This window comes from Lemur catta, chromosome 15 (genome assembly GCF_020740605.2).
Source record: "Lemur catta isolate mLemCat1 chromosome 15, mLemCat1.pri, whole genome shotgun sequence".
Classification (NCBI taxonomy): domain Eukaryota; kingdom Metazoa; phylum Chordata; class Mammalia; order Primates; family Lemuridae; genus Lemur; species Lemur catta.
This window is the reverse complement of record NC_059142.1, coordinates 24,005,524-24,020,176: the sequence shown is the minus strand read 5'-3', so window position 1 is coordinate 24,020,176 and position 14,653 is coordinate 24,005,524. Positions and strand designations below refer to the sequence as shown.

Here is a 14,653-nt window from a genome sequence, read left to right as displayed (position 1 = left end):
GGAGGATCACTTGAGCCCAGGAGTTCAAGGCTGCAGTAAGCTATGATTGCACCATTGCACTCCAGCCTGGGCAATAGAACAAGACCCTGTCGCTAAAAAAAAAGAAAAAAAGAAAAGGAAAGGAAGGGAAAGGACTGACAGGTAGAGGGAATAGCACATGCAGAAGTAGGAGGTATGAAAGGCAGCTCCTTATACCACAGATAATTCAGTCTCTTGCCAGGTGTGTGTATAAAGGGACTGTCCCATCATTTTCCTGATGACCAATCCTAAGAGCAAACCCTGATCCTAACATGAACCTACTTGAGCTTGACAGTTCACCAATGCTTGGATTTTTTTTTTCCAATTTATGCCTCACCATAGCCCCTCTATGTAGCCAGACAGGCATGACTTTCTCACTTTTCAGATGAGGAAACTGAAGCTCAGAGAGGTAATGTGACTAGCTCAAGTCCACACGCCAGTAGACAGGCTGGGGCTCAAGAATGGAACTTGTGTGTTCTATTTACCAAAGCAATCTGGTTGCTCAGCACTTGGAAGCTTCTACCTCCAGAAGTCTCGACACCCCACAAGTCCCTCCCATGGCACAGAAGACGGTTATCCTCCAGCTGGGCCCCCACTCCCCCGACAGCTCTGTATATCTTGCTGCCCAAGGCCCCTCCCATGAGGGGAAGAAGAGGGCCTGTGAAAAATCAGCCTATGTCCTTGACATCGCCAGGTCGATGCTCTCATACCCATGGCTGGAATATCCAAACAGGACCAAAGGTGAGGCTGTAATGAACCGGAACGGAGCCAGGGGCAAGGGCCTGAAAAGGAAAGGCTACCAGGTTCCCACTCCCAAGCAAGGGTCTCAGTGAGTTCAGTAAATCCATGGGAAAGGATAGGGCAGGCTCCCGGACACTGTGGTGGCTCCAGCTCCTCAGTAGGGCCTACAGGGCCCCCTAAGATGGGACACCTGTGTGTCTCCCCAGCTTCTGCTCCCACACCTGCACCCTGCTCTCCACCCCAACTCTCACACCTCCAAGTCTTTGCATAAGGTATTCCATGTGCCCGATGCTCTTCCCCTTACCTGTCTGGCTAACTCCTACTTGCACTGAAGACTCAACTGTGTACAGTCTCCTCTGGAAGCGTTCCCTGATCCTCACAGCCAGGTTACGCTTCCCTCCTCTGTACCAACTGTGCCTCCATCTAGCTGCACACTCGTTACCCTCCAGGAATCAGTAGGAATCATTCTGTCTCACCAGCTAGACCAGTGCTTCTCAAAATGTGGTCCCAGGACCAGCACCGTCTTGTTGGAAGTGCAAATTCTCAGACCCCTCCTCTGATCTAGTGAATCAGATGCTGTGGGGATGAGTCTCAGAAATCTGTTTTAACAAGATCTCCAGGCCAGGCGCAGTGGCTCACGCCTGTAGTCCTAGCACTCTGGGAGGCCGAGGTGGGAGGATTGTTTGAGCTCAAGAGTTCGAGACCAGCCTGAGCAAGAGCAAGACCCTGTCTCTACTAAAAATAGAAAGAAATTATATGGACAGCTAAAAATATATATATAAAAAATTAGCCAGGCATGGTGGCACATGCCTATAGTCCCAGCTACTCGGGAGGCTGAGGCAGGAGGATTGCTTGAGCCCAGGAGTTTGAGGTTGCTGTGAGCTAGGCTGAGGCCACGGCACTCTAGCCCAGGCAACAGAGCGAGACTCTGTCTCAAAAAAAAAAAAAAATTACATTAAAAAAAAAAGAAAAAGAAAGAAAAGAAAAAAAAAACAAGGTCTCCAGGTGATTCTAATGTACACTCAGGCTACAGAACCCAAATGAGACCAATGGTTTTCACCCTGCATGGAGCATTAGAATCTTCGGAGGAGGTTTCCAAGATGCCTAGGCCCCATCCCCGCAGAATCTGACTGAATTCTTGTCTGATGTAGGGCCTACGCATGTTAAAAGTTCCCTCTAATAACTCTAATATATTCCCAAGGCTGAGAACACCCTGCTAGACCAGAGATTCTCAAACTTCAAAGTACCAAGGAGCCGCTTAGGGATTTGCTAAAATTAAGACTGTGATTCAGTAGGTCAGAGGTGGAACCTGAGGTTCTGCATTTGAAGAAGTTCCCAGGCTATGGCAATGCTGCTGCTCCGTGGAACATGTTTTGAGTAGCAGGAAACAAGAATATGACGAGCCCCTCAAAGATAGGAATTATGCCTTCCTTAGCTCTCTGGTACCTGGTGAAATATCTGGTACTAACATTCACTAAATGCTGAACGAATGATTGTTTAACCCACCATTGCAACTGCTGTCTCATTTGTATCACGTACACTCTTCCCCTCTTGCCAGAACTCAAAAAAGCTACATCTCCTGTTTACCTGCCTTTGTCCCGCTACCAGGTAAGACCCCTAACTTTTGCTACCCTGAGAGCTGTGTCAAAGTAGGAGGGGAGCAAATTGTCCCTTCCTGTTCAGGCCAGCTCACAGAACACTGACATTCACCCCAGAGCTGCCAGTAATTCTGTGTGACCTTGGACAAGTCACTTTCCTTCTCTGGGCCTCAGGAGATTCCTTTGTCATGACCCAACCTCCCTTTGTAGAGATGCTATGAGACAAAGTCTGTAAAGACTGGGTTATGCAAGGAGTGACTGCAAATGGAAGTAACACAGGGGCCTCACCGTTACGGTTGCCAGATAAAATATGGGATGCCCAATTAAATTTGAATTTCAGATAAACAACAAATTTTTTTTTAGTACAAACATGTCCCAGGCCAGGCGAGGTGGCTCACACCTATAATGCTAGAAGTCCAGGAGGCCAAGGCTGGAGGATTCCTTGAGCTCAGGAGCTCAAGACCAGCCTGAACAAGAGCAACACCCCGTCTCTACTAAACAGAAAAATTAGCTGGGCATCGTGGCATGTGCCTGTAGTCCCAGCTACTTGGGAGGCTGAGGCAGGAGGATCACTTGAGCCCAGGATTTTGAGGTTACAGTGAGCTATGATGATGCCGTTACATTCTACCTGGGGTGACAGAGTGAGACTGTGTCTCAAAAAAAAAAAAAAAAAAAGTCCCAAATATTTCATTCACTACCTGAAATCCAAATCTAACTTGATGTCCTGTTTTTTGTTTGTTTGTTTTTGTCTTTGCTAAATCTGGCAACCCTACTTACCATGAGTCAATGCTCCATTTTCTGAAATCTTGTCAATCACTTGAGAACCTTTATTATGATTTCAGTCACCAAGTTGGGAACCACTGGCTGAGGTTCCTTTTCCCTATTGCCCAGAGAGATCTGTTGTAAGGATAGAAAGGCTTGAGAAGAGACAGGGATGAATCCCCCAGCTAAATCCTCAGAGAAAGCCCCTAACCCACCCAAAATACCCCACTGCAGTCAGAACTGCAGTTTCAAAGTTGTTTGAGAGATGGATTATTTAAAGAAAGTTGGAGCTAGATGCAGTGGCTTCCGCCTGTAATCCCAGAGACTCAGGAGGCTGAGGCAAGAGGATTGCTCGAGACCAGGTGTTCAGGCTGAAGTGAGCTATGATTGTGCCATTGCACTCCAGCCTGGGTGACAGAGCAAGACCCCATCTCAGAAAGGAAAGAGAGACAGAGACAGAGAGAAAGAAAGACTCCTTTCCCAACTAAGCTGTTAAATTCCATGAGAGCAGGGATGACAACTGCAACCCTAGCACCTAGCACAGTGCTTGGCACATAGTAGGTACCTAAATATCTGAATGAACAGTAGCCTGTCTTTCCCCCACCTTTATTCCACATCTCCCCCACCCATTGCTTTTTCATCTCCCTGTCCAAATGACCCTTTCAAAGAACTTTGAGCTCTTCAACTAACCACACTGTGTACTCAGATTGATTTGGAGATCACCAATGGCTTCACAATCTGGATCTCTTTTGATCTTCACAACAACCTTGGGTGGGGAACAGATCAAAAATTATTAGCTCCATTTTGCAGATAAGAAGACTGAGACCTTGGTGGGATGAAGTAACTTGTGCAAGTCATGCAGTGGATTAGGCAGCAGCTGTGACTCCAGCCCAGACGAGAGGCTGAAGTGCATCTGTCTCACTCTGCCTCCCCTCCCTTCACCCCTTCCTCCCTCTACCCCCACAAGTAAGGGCTTAGGGGACCCTTCTGACTGCTCTGCCACTCATACCCTCCAGGTGCCAAAGGAAGAATTTCCCCCAAGTCTGGAGTCCTGGATGCAGCACCCAGGCCAGCCAAACTTGGTCCCTTATTGCTACTTGAAGAAGCCTGAAATGTACACACACTGGCACATCCTGTATGGCCAGCAAGGGGAACCGGATGCCCAGAAGATATTGTCACGGAAAATAAGAGATCACCCTAGGTGTGTTTTGCCCACCTCCCTATTCTCCTCACCCTCCACATCTTCTAGGAAAGAGAGGAAGGACAAGGAAGGGGGGTAGGCCAGGGAATGGGGCACTTCAGCCTACAGGTCCCTGAGAGGACCCTGGGGTAGAAGGGTGGCTTGGATGGGCTCAGGTGGTTATCACTGAGCCCTCATCTGTCTTCCTCTGGTCCCATCTCTGAGCTGGGCTGCGGCCCCGTGGCAGAGGTGGGCTTGCGCCCTAAGAAGGGAAGATGCAAGGGGACAAAGACCGCCTGTGCAATTTCCCACGCAGGTACCTCAAAGAGGGCACCCACATCAAAACATTCCATCTACCCATGAGCAAGTTGACTACCAGACCTCAGGTGGGATCCAAGCCCTTAGAGCCTACCGAGGACCACCTGAAGTGGCAAAGATTAAAGGTCAGGACCGTGGTGGGAAGAGGGAATGGAAAGACTCCCTCCCTGCGGGTGCCCCTGCCTTGGGCTCACACCGTCCTTCACCCCTCGGTCCCTGCCTGCAAAATGGAGGGGAGGAAGGAAAGGGGATTGGATTGGATGAGCTCCTAGTTTGAAGTTCTATAACCATATTTTTCTATTTCTTCATTTCTACTGGCTGCCTTGGATGGGCAGGAACTCACAAAAAGCCTGAAATCTCCCAGAGAGGATGAGCAGTTCTATGCAGCACAGGTGAGAAGTGGCCAAGGAAGAGGACGGTCCTGACACCTAGGAGTTGGCAGAGCTGGAACATTAAAAGCTGCTTGAGGTGGATGATGGGGTGGGGGTGGTATTCCAAGTACAAACTCCAGCTGTGTCCAGAGGATGGTAACTCCTAGGGGTGGTGTCCAAGGTCTCCTCCCTCTGCTCTACCCCTCTTCCTGCAGGCTCTGGGGTACTTGGGCATCAGCGACAAGTTTGTCATGGAGGCACTACGGCAGGTGGTGAGTCTGGGGGCCATGTATAGTTGAGGAAAGGAGGAAACAGGGTCTGAGACGTGTAGAGTGTGGGCATCTGGGCACAGACAAGGCTCCCCAGGGTGCCAGGATGATGGGTCAGATCCAGTAAGGAGAGAGCCACCGGTGTGTGGAATGCCCCCATCTCATGCCCTTGACCTCTTGGAATAGCAGCTGGATCTAAAAGATGGGGAAGGGGAAATCTGAAGATCCTCCTGGTCTAAGAGAAAATCATTGGACAAAAAAGCCAGGAAAGCCTGAAAGCTGGAACTAAGTACATTCTCCAACTTAACTGAAAACACTCCGTGCTTATATGTCAGTTTTCCATTGGGAACACACCTTCTTATCCATAACCTCATTTACATCTTACAACAACACTAGGAATAGGTATTAGTATCTGTATTTTTCTAATGAGAAAATGGAAGCTCTGAGATGCCAAGGGACTCAATCAACACCAAGTTGATCCAAGAAGAGGAGGAATAAATCAATATTGAGAAGTGGCCAGTGAGGTAAGAAGTGGCTACTAGATACCAGACAGGCTTGAACAAATGTCCAACTCCCAAGTTTTTTTTCCTTCCACTGCACCATCCTGCCTGTATTCTGTATTCGAGCATACACAGGTCACTTTCTAGGCCTCAGTTTCCTCTTTTGTCAAATGAAAAGTTAAGCTGAGACACTCCCTAAATCTCTGACATTCCATCACCTTACTGTATGTTTCTACCACCCACATCTTAAATTAGGCCCAAACTGGTCCAGAGAAAGTGAAGTGTGAGGCCTATCGAACCCTGGCCATCCTAGGTGAGTACGCCCTCTCCCTGGGTGGGAAGTTGGGGGAGATGAGAAAATGAAAGTGCAGACACTTTCTCCTTTGGGGGGTAAGGACAAAAGGGAGGGGAGCACACACCCAACCTAGCATTTGGCAAGGTCTGGGAACTATCCTAGGCACGTTGAACACAGAGAGTAAGACGGGGTGAAAAGGGAGAAGAGACTGGAGGGAGGGAGGGAGAAGGAGAGCTCCTGGAATTGTGTTCATGCTCAGCCAGCTGTTCTGGTGTCCGGGAGGATGGGCAACAACTTGGCACCTAGTGCTTGGAACTTTAAGTCTTGTAGGACAGTAGCGTTCAATGGGTCCTTGCGGAGAGAAGTAATATCTGAGGCTCTGCTCTGACTTGAGGACTCTCCCTGTCCAGGGTGCCTGGATAAGCATGTGATCCAGTCTTTCATCAAAAAATTGAAGGGACAAAATGAGGGTCAGAAGTTGGAGACTTTGGCGGGACTACGAATGGCTCTGAACTCCTGGGCTGCTGTCCCTAAAGATAAGGTGATTGGGAACATAGTCTGTAATTGGGGCAAAGCAGGACAAGGTAATTGATAAGTTTGGCTGGGGGTTGGGTCAGGAAGAAGGTAACCTAGTTCTCAGTGCTGACAGAGGATGACATTGTCCTTGTGAAGTTCCTTCTGGAGTTGAATAGAAGCATATGGCTTGACCACTTACTGGCCAGACAACCCCTGAAAAGTCAACTTTCAGAGCCCCAGTTTGTTCATCTTTAAAATGTTGACAGTATAGATGGTCCCTGACTTACAATGGTTCGACTTATGATTTTTCAACTTTACAATGGTGCAAAAACAATACACATTCAATACACTCCTCAGCTTACCATGAGGTTACATCCCAATAAACCTATCCATCATAAGTTGAAAATATTTTCAACTTACAGTGAGTCTATCAGGACACAGTGCCATCATAAGTCAAGGAGCGTCTGTAACTGTCTTATAATACTGCTGAGAAGATTAAATGAGATGACGTATGTAAAGCACCTAGTACAATGCCTGTGCTCTTGAAATGATAACCATCATTATTATCCCTAAAATAACCTGTTAGAGTGAAACCTCTGTCTAGAGGGGAGAGGGCCCAAGAGAGTCCTCTGACACTACTCACGGTTTTTTCCCCTTTCACGTTCTCTTACTCTGATCCCGTCGCTGCTCCATGTAAAAGACAATTCATCCATTTATTCAACAAATATACATTCACCAGCTACCATGTGCCAGGCACTGTCCTAGGCCCTTGCATACACCAGTGAACCAAACAGACAAAGATCCTTGCCCTTGTAGAGCTTATATTTTAGTTGGTGGAAACACACAGTAACCAATAAATTTAATTAGAAAATTATATAGTATGTTAGCAGTGATAAACACAATGGGAGAAATTATGTGGCAGGGTGAGCGTGGTCAGGAGTGCCACGTGGGATGGGGATGGGTTGCCATTTTAAATGCAGTAGATATGGAAGGCCTCATTTAGAAAGGGCATTTGAGCAAAGGCATAAAGAAGATGAGGGGGTGAGCCTTATGGATATCTGAGCGAAGACAATCCAGGCAGAAGGACCAGCACAAAGGCAGGAACATGCTTGGTGGTCGAGAAACAGCAAGTAGGCCAGCGTGGCTGAAGTGGAGTAGAAACAGAGAGAGCAACAGGAAATGAAGGTCAGGTTAAAGAAGTTAACAGGAGACTAGATCATATGTGGCCTTCAGGGCTATTTTAAGTACGTGGGCTTTTACGCTGAGTGAAGTAGGGAGCCATTCATGGCTTTTGAGCAGAGCTATAACACGATCTAACCCTCATATTTCAAAGGGTTCATTCTGACTGCTGTGTTGCAACAAGATTGGGAGTGGGGGCACAAAAGTGGAAGCAGGGGGACAGATTAGGGGCCACTGAAACAATCCTGGGGAGAGGTCATGGTGGCTTGGACCACAGTAGTCACAATGCAGTCAGTAAGAAGTGATTAAATTCTGGATATATTTTAAAAGGAAAATTCAGATAGGTTGAATGTGAGTTGTAAAAGACAATGAGAAAATAAGAATGAAGCCAAGGTTTTTGGCCTAGCAACTGAAAAGATGACGTTGTCATCAACTAAGGTCAAGAAAGCTGCAGGGGGAACAGGTTTGGGGGTAACAGCAGAAGTCCAGTTTTTATATAAAAATAAAATACAAAACTAAAAACAAATACAAACAACCACAAAAATAACAAAAAAGAAGTCCAATTTTGGACAAGTTATGTCTGAGAACTACTGGAACTCCAAGGGAGATAGCAAGTAAATGGTTAGATATATAATTTGGAGTTTATGAGAGAAGTCTGAACTAGAGAAAGAAATTTGGGAGTTGTTAGTATGCAGATAGCACTTAATGTCACTAAACTAGATGAGAACACTGAGCTTTGGGACACCCCAATGTTAGGAGGTCAGGGAGAAGAGGAAGAATAAATCAATATTGAGAAGTGGCCAATGAGGTAAGAAGACAACCAAAAGTGTGGTGTTCTGAAAATCAAGCGAAGAACGTGTATCCAGGAAAGGAGAGAAATCAACTGTCTCGAGTAATATAAGGACTGAGAATTGATACATGGATTTAACAATTTGTGAATCATTGATTAACTCAATGGAACCATTTTGGTGGGTACAGATGTTGAAAGTTGGATACAGCGGTGGCAGGTGTCTATGGAATACCTTCTCTAGTTGCTTTTACTTTCTCAGTGAAGTAGAAAACAAGGTGATCAGCTGAGAGCAAGAAAGAGGAATAAGTGTTAGAGCTTCCAGAGGAAAGGGTGTGAATTAGGAAGAGTGAGAAAGAGAATTGCCCAGGGAAACACAGTATGATTACCAGGCAGCATCAAGGGCTTACGTGAGGTTTGTGTTTATGCATTTACAGCAAGATCGGTCATCATGACTGTGTGTCTCTCCAGGAAATGCAGGCACAGAGTAAGTGGAGAGTAGGGTTTGACTAGGGTTGCAGTTCTGTCAAGGGAGCACAACGAAGCAAGAGGGGTAAAGGACTTTCGAGCGAGGCAGGGATGTGGCTATAGCAGGACCATGGAATTCATGCTGGGTAAAGAGGGAAGGAGGTGAGGAGCAGTGGCAGGCTCAATAGATTGTTAGTCCTTTGTGGAGCAACAATTGTTGGCATTGGAGGTGAGCTGGAGAAACAGGTGACAGTCGGAGAGTGGAATCCATGAAATGGAGATTACGGACAAGTTGCAGTTGTGGGTAATGACCTCTCTGAGGGATTAGTGGCTGAGGCAGAGTGGAGGACATGGTTATTGGAGGAGAGGTGTTGAGTCACTTTCACGTATTATTTTCTTAATGCCAAGAATTAAGACATTAAGAAGTGTTAAAGAGAGTAGCACTTATCCATTCCTGAGATAAACTCATAGAGAAATGAGGAGATATGACCTAGGAGTGAGTAGGTGACAGGGTGGGTGAAATAATCTGATGGCATGAGATTCATTTTAGGGCGGAAGGAGAATGGTCTGGAAGTACTGTCCTCTTGTAAAGCACAAAGCCTGGCCAGGAGCAGTGGCTCATCATGCCTGCAATCCCAGCACATTGGGAGGCTGAGCTGGGAGGATCAATTGAGGCCAGGAGTTCGAGACCAGCCTGGGCAACATAGCGAGACCCCATCTATACAAAAAATTTAAAAATTAGCCTAGCACAGTGGTGTGTGCCTGTAGTCCCAGCTACTGGGGAGGCTGAGGCAGGAGGCTGGCCTGAGTCCAGGAATTCAAGGAAGCAATGAGCTTAGATCATGCTATTACACTCCAGCCTGGTGACAGAGGAAAACCCTGTCTCTAAAAAATTAAAATTAAAATTAAAAAAAGCACAAAGCCTGGTTGACAACATAGCCCCATCCCAACCCATTTCCCTTCCTGTCTCCCTCGTAGAGGACTCAAGTTGGGGACGAAGAGAAGCTGGTACCTGTGCTGCAGATGTTGATAAAGAAGTCATCGAATGAAATGGCCCTGGAGGCAGCCCTGTGCTTGGGTTTCCTGAAGCCCTGCAGCAACATGGCCCAAGAGTTCTTGCTGCAGTTCCTGTGCAAAGGGCTGAAGACCCAGAGGATGAAGGTGTGAGGGACAGGAGGCTGGGCTCCCTGGGGAGGACTGAGCAAACAGAGGCCAGTCTGAACTGAGTGGGGTCTGGATCCTAGCATCCCGGTGGTAGAGCACTGCAGGGTCCTCTGCGTGTTTATAAATATGTCTGAGTATGGGGTCATGTGGACATATAACCGTACATGTGTTTGTGTGTATTTGATAGGTAAGGGTGTTCATTTGCATATGTGCACATACGTACACGTGTAAACTTGTGTTCTCACTCAAGAGGCAGGAGAAAGAAAACCCCGCACGTCACTCACCAGTTCCAGGCTCAGCCCTCGCGTCCACCTAGCTATCCGGATGCTTCTAGGCCCTGTACCCTCTGCCCCACCCCGCCCCTCCCAGGCACTTAGGATGCTGGTCAAGATGATGCATGTGAACTCAGCCGCGGTCATCAGGGCCACCCTAGACCAGCTGTGTTCTTCCAGTGTCCTTGACGTAAGCTCCGGGCTGCCTCGGACCCTTCCTTTCCCGGCGCTACGACAGGGCTGGGGAATGGAGAAGGGAGTTCGTCTCTCACACCTGCCCCACCCCTGACCTCAGGACCGCTTTGAAGCCACCCAGATGCTCAAGACCATTGGGCTGGGACAGATCCAGGCACAGGGACTAGAGGAGCTCACCTTTGACCTGCTCAGGAGGAAGATACACAATGAACCCTTCGTCGTAAGTGAGACCAAAGCTCCCAAGCCCAGACAGTCCTAACCTGCCTCCTTTCCCCTCTCTGGAGCCCTCTTCCTGGCTTGGTCCTCACCACCCCAAAGTATCACATTCGCCCTAACATGCCCCCTGTGCAACTAACGCAGTCCATGTTTCAAGCCACGTCACCTTTGCTCAGGCAGTTGTCTCAGCTTAAAATGCCAAGTCATCCCTCCCTCTTCTGTAAGGTAAAAAACGGCCTCATACTATTCACTCCCACTGATAAGGAGCCCGTCTCTCTTTCCCATTAAAATACTACATTGTTCCTTCAAGAACAGTCCACATGACACCTCCTATGGGAAGCTTTCTAAATCACCAGTCAGAATCAATCCTGCCTTCCTCTGTGTTCCCTTGCTTTTATCTTTATTATGGCTCATTATAAAACTGCCCACAGCATTTCTAAAGACATTTTTCTAAAATGCAGAAGAGATTGTCTTACTTCTGCATAAAACTTTTCACTGGCTCCCAGTGCCCTCGGGATGCTATATTGCCTCCCTCCCTAGCTTCCTCTGTCATCGCTCCCCCCCAGCCACACCCCGGCTGTGCTTAGGACGAAGGTGTCCTGACTTAGCTGTGTCACAGTGTAATTACACAGAGGCACTCTGAAGAGTCCGTCTGGGCACCGCATGAAGCTCAACTATTTTCAGCTCCTCACTCCTCCGCACGTTCTCTTGCCTCCAGGCTTTTGCACACATCTCCCCTCTGCCCCTAAAATCTGCCTGCCCCCAACCCCCTGCCTGATTAACTCCCACTCACCCTCCAAGTTTCAGCTGGGCCTTCACTTCCTCCAAGAAATCTTTCCACCACCCAAGGCGGAGTTAGGAGACCCTCCTCTGTGCACCCTACACACTGCCGTAATCGCCTGTTTACCTGTCTGCTTCCTCAACGAGACGCAAAGCAGGGACTCTGTGTAGGGCAAAGCAAGTGTCTAAAAAGGTCTGTGAAGCCCTTCCCTGTATACCCCTGCGTCCCCGCTCTCCGTTGTCCCACTTTGACCCCTCTGCAGGCTATGAGGCAGGCCGTGGTCGAGACTGTGGAAGAGCTCAAGATGAAGCCTATGATGATGAAGCTAGTGGAGGCGTGAGTGGCCTGGGCTGGGAGCTGCCGGGGCCAAATCCTAGACGGTGGGAAGGGAGGCAAGGGGTCAGTGAGAGGTTCTCAGCTCTCTCTTGCCTGTGCCCTTGACCAAGTCACTCTTTGACCCCTGGGTTTTTTATCGTAAAAAGAGGCTAATAATACCTACCACTCAAGGTTGCTGTAAAGCTCTAGTTAATACATGAAAAGAACTTTTAAAAGGTGAAGTTCTGGATAGATATGAGTTCTGATCACCATTTAGTGCCTCCTGGCAAACAGTGGTGTCTCTCCCCACTCCCAGCCCCTCTCCTGACCTGAGAAACAAGAGAGGGAAATAAGGAAACGAGCATTACTTATCAGCATTATGCCCAACTCACCTTGGGCCCAAAAAGCAACCAGCCTCGCTCCCACTCCCCTTGCCCTTAACTGAACCACACCATGCTCCCTCCCTTCGACACAGGCAACTGATGAACCCAGATGTCACTGCACGCAAGGAAGCAGTCATCTCTTTGGTAAGGTGGCCTCTGCTTCTCTGACCCGATTCCAGAAAGGTGCTGATGGTGCAGGGAGCGGGTGACCAAACAGAGCCACTGAGGGAAAGAAAGGGCTGTAAAGTTTGGGGAGGTTGTTTATTTTAGAATTCCAGCCCTACCAAGAGTTAAGGTAGCCTTTCCTTCAGGATCGGGGGTGGGTGGGCTAAGGGACAGGAGATAGGTGTGCGGGGTGTTACTTAGATACTGTAAGAATTGTCTTGATTCTTGCTGGCAAGTAACGGGCACTGAAATCTCATGCAGTGGTCCCAAATGGCACAGAGAGGGATATCTCAGCTGGGAAACCAGACCTCCCCCTCTCTTGAGGCTGCAGGGTCTCACAAAGGGACTAGAATGGGAAAGAGTAGAGGGCATCTTCCTGGGGCTTAGCCCTTCTCACTCTGCCTTTGCCAGGGTGTCCTGGGGATCCGCAGCCCACACGTGTTCCACTTGCTCCTGGACATGCTAGATACAGAAGACAACCAGGCTGTGAAGAAGTGTGTAAGGCATCCCTGCCCACCTCCTCCTCTTCTCTACCCCTTCTCCAGGCCTGCCCCACCCGTGTCATCGTTTGCTCTTTGTCGGGAGCAGAGGGAAATGAGCCCTCAGACACGGTCCCTTGACCTCATTCCTTGGGGCCATAAAGGCCTGTGGCTGGAGCTTCCACTCCCTTGGGTGTCCCTTCTCCTCCCAGCCTAAGCCCGAAGTGAGCCAGCCCTACAGCCTTTGTTTCCACGCAGCTACAAGAAACGTTAATCCTTTGTGCCTCAACTGATCCCTGGATCCAAAACAAGCTGAAGAACAAGGTTTTCCTTGTATGTGAGGAACCCAAGACTACAGTAAAGGCGGAGCCTGCAAGGTTCCGGAAGGAGCCTGAGAACCCAGAAGAGTTAGACATCCAAGACTTTCGACTTGCAAAGCTGAAACCCTTGTTAATTGCCAAGTCCATCACCAACGGGGACCAAAAGAAAAAGCTGCCTGCTTTCCTGCCCTGTTGCTCTAAGCCACAAAAACACAGGCCACAGATCACAGGGCCCTGGCAGCCAAAGATCAGGGAATAGCTCCGGATCCTTACTAAAACTGCCAGATAAGCCAGCTCTCTGGGCCTACCCCCACTCCCTCCCTGAGGACACTTCTCAGGCTCCCCTGGGAAAATAATCTGTACTTACCTTCTGTGAATAAACAAATGTCACTCTACCTACCACACCTCTCTGCATCACTCCCGCCATTTCTGTTCCCTTCATCAGAGGTCTCCTCACTCCTGCTTGGGTGATCTTTCCACTGAGCTACATGTTCTTTCACCAGAGGAAAGACAGAAGGACAGAGCCAAAGCTTCTCTGGATAGCCAGCCTGCTCCCCTAAATCAAACGCTTATCTGTGCCCAGAATTTGATGTCAAAGCGAGAGTTGAGTCTCTGCCTAGAAAGGGCTGCTGACAGAGAACTAGGAGAAAATGTGGGAAAGCTTGGACCATTTCCTCTTACTAACTTGCCCCGCGCCTCGCCAACTTCCCTGTCAGTGGTCAGGAGATAGAACAATTAAGCTTTAATCAGAACCAGCCATCCTCTCTGCTGCCTCTTCACCCTAGGTAACCTGCTTTCTACCTGCTTTAGGGTCATTCCTTTGAGAGACCCTATTTGCTCTATAAAACTGCCTTAATTTCTCCCTTATTTCTACTGAAGCTTCAGTCTCGCTTTGCCAGTAGGACCTACCACACCAAATCCAACAACTACAACCCCTACCAAGAAGGAAAAGCCCAGGCTGGGCACAGTGGCTCACACCTGTGAGCACTTTGGGAGGTTGAGGCAGGAGGATCACTTGAGGCCAGGAGTTCAAGACCAGCCTGGGCAACATAGCAAGACCCCATCTATACAAAAAATAAAAAAATTAGCCAGGCAGGGTGGCATGTGCCTGTAGTCCCAGCTACTGGGGAAGCTGAGGCAGGAGGATGGCTTGAGCTCAGGAGTTCGAGGCTGCAGTGAGCCATGACTGTGCCATTGCACTCCAGCCTGGGTGACAGAGCAAGACCTTGTCTCTATAAATAAAAAGAAAGAAAGAAGGAAAAGCCTATACTTTGGAATCAGACAAATCTGATATCTAATCCTAGAGTTCATCACTTATTTGATCTTTGACTTTGGACAAGTTACTTAACATTTCTGATTCT

General features: G+C 48.4%; 1 protein-coding gene across 1 annotated transcript; it reads left to right on the top strand.

Annotated features, from left to right (window-relative positions):
• Positions 1 to 716: 716 nt before the first annotated feature.
• On the top strand, positions 717 to 13,696 carry HEATR9 (HEAT repeat containing 9). Its single transcript, XM_045525511.1, has 15 exons — positions 717 to 759; positions 2,318 to 2,367; positions 4,136 to 4,320; positions 4,616 to 4,742; positions 4,953 to 5,009; positions 5,204 to 5,260; positions 6,013 to 6,070; positions 6,463 to 6,593; positions 9,981 to 10,163; positions 10,536 to 10,628; positions 10,734 to 10,853; positions 11,893 to 11,966; positions 12,421 to 12,472; positions 12,905 to 12,991; positions 13,231 to 13,696. Exons 1-15 carry the CDS (start codon positions 717 to 719, stop codon positions 13,549 to 13,551), a joined length of 1,638 nt encoding a protein of 545 aa, XP_045381467.1. The 3' UTR covers positions 13,552 to 13,696.
• The last annotated feature ends 957 nt before the right edge of the window (positions 13,697 to 14,653 follow it).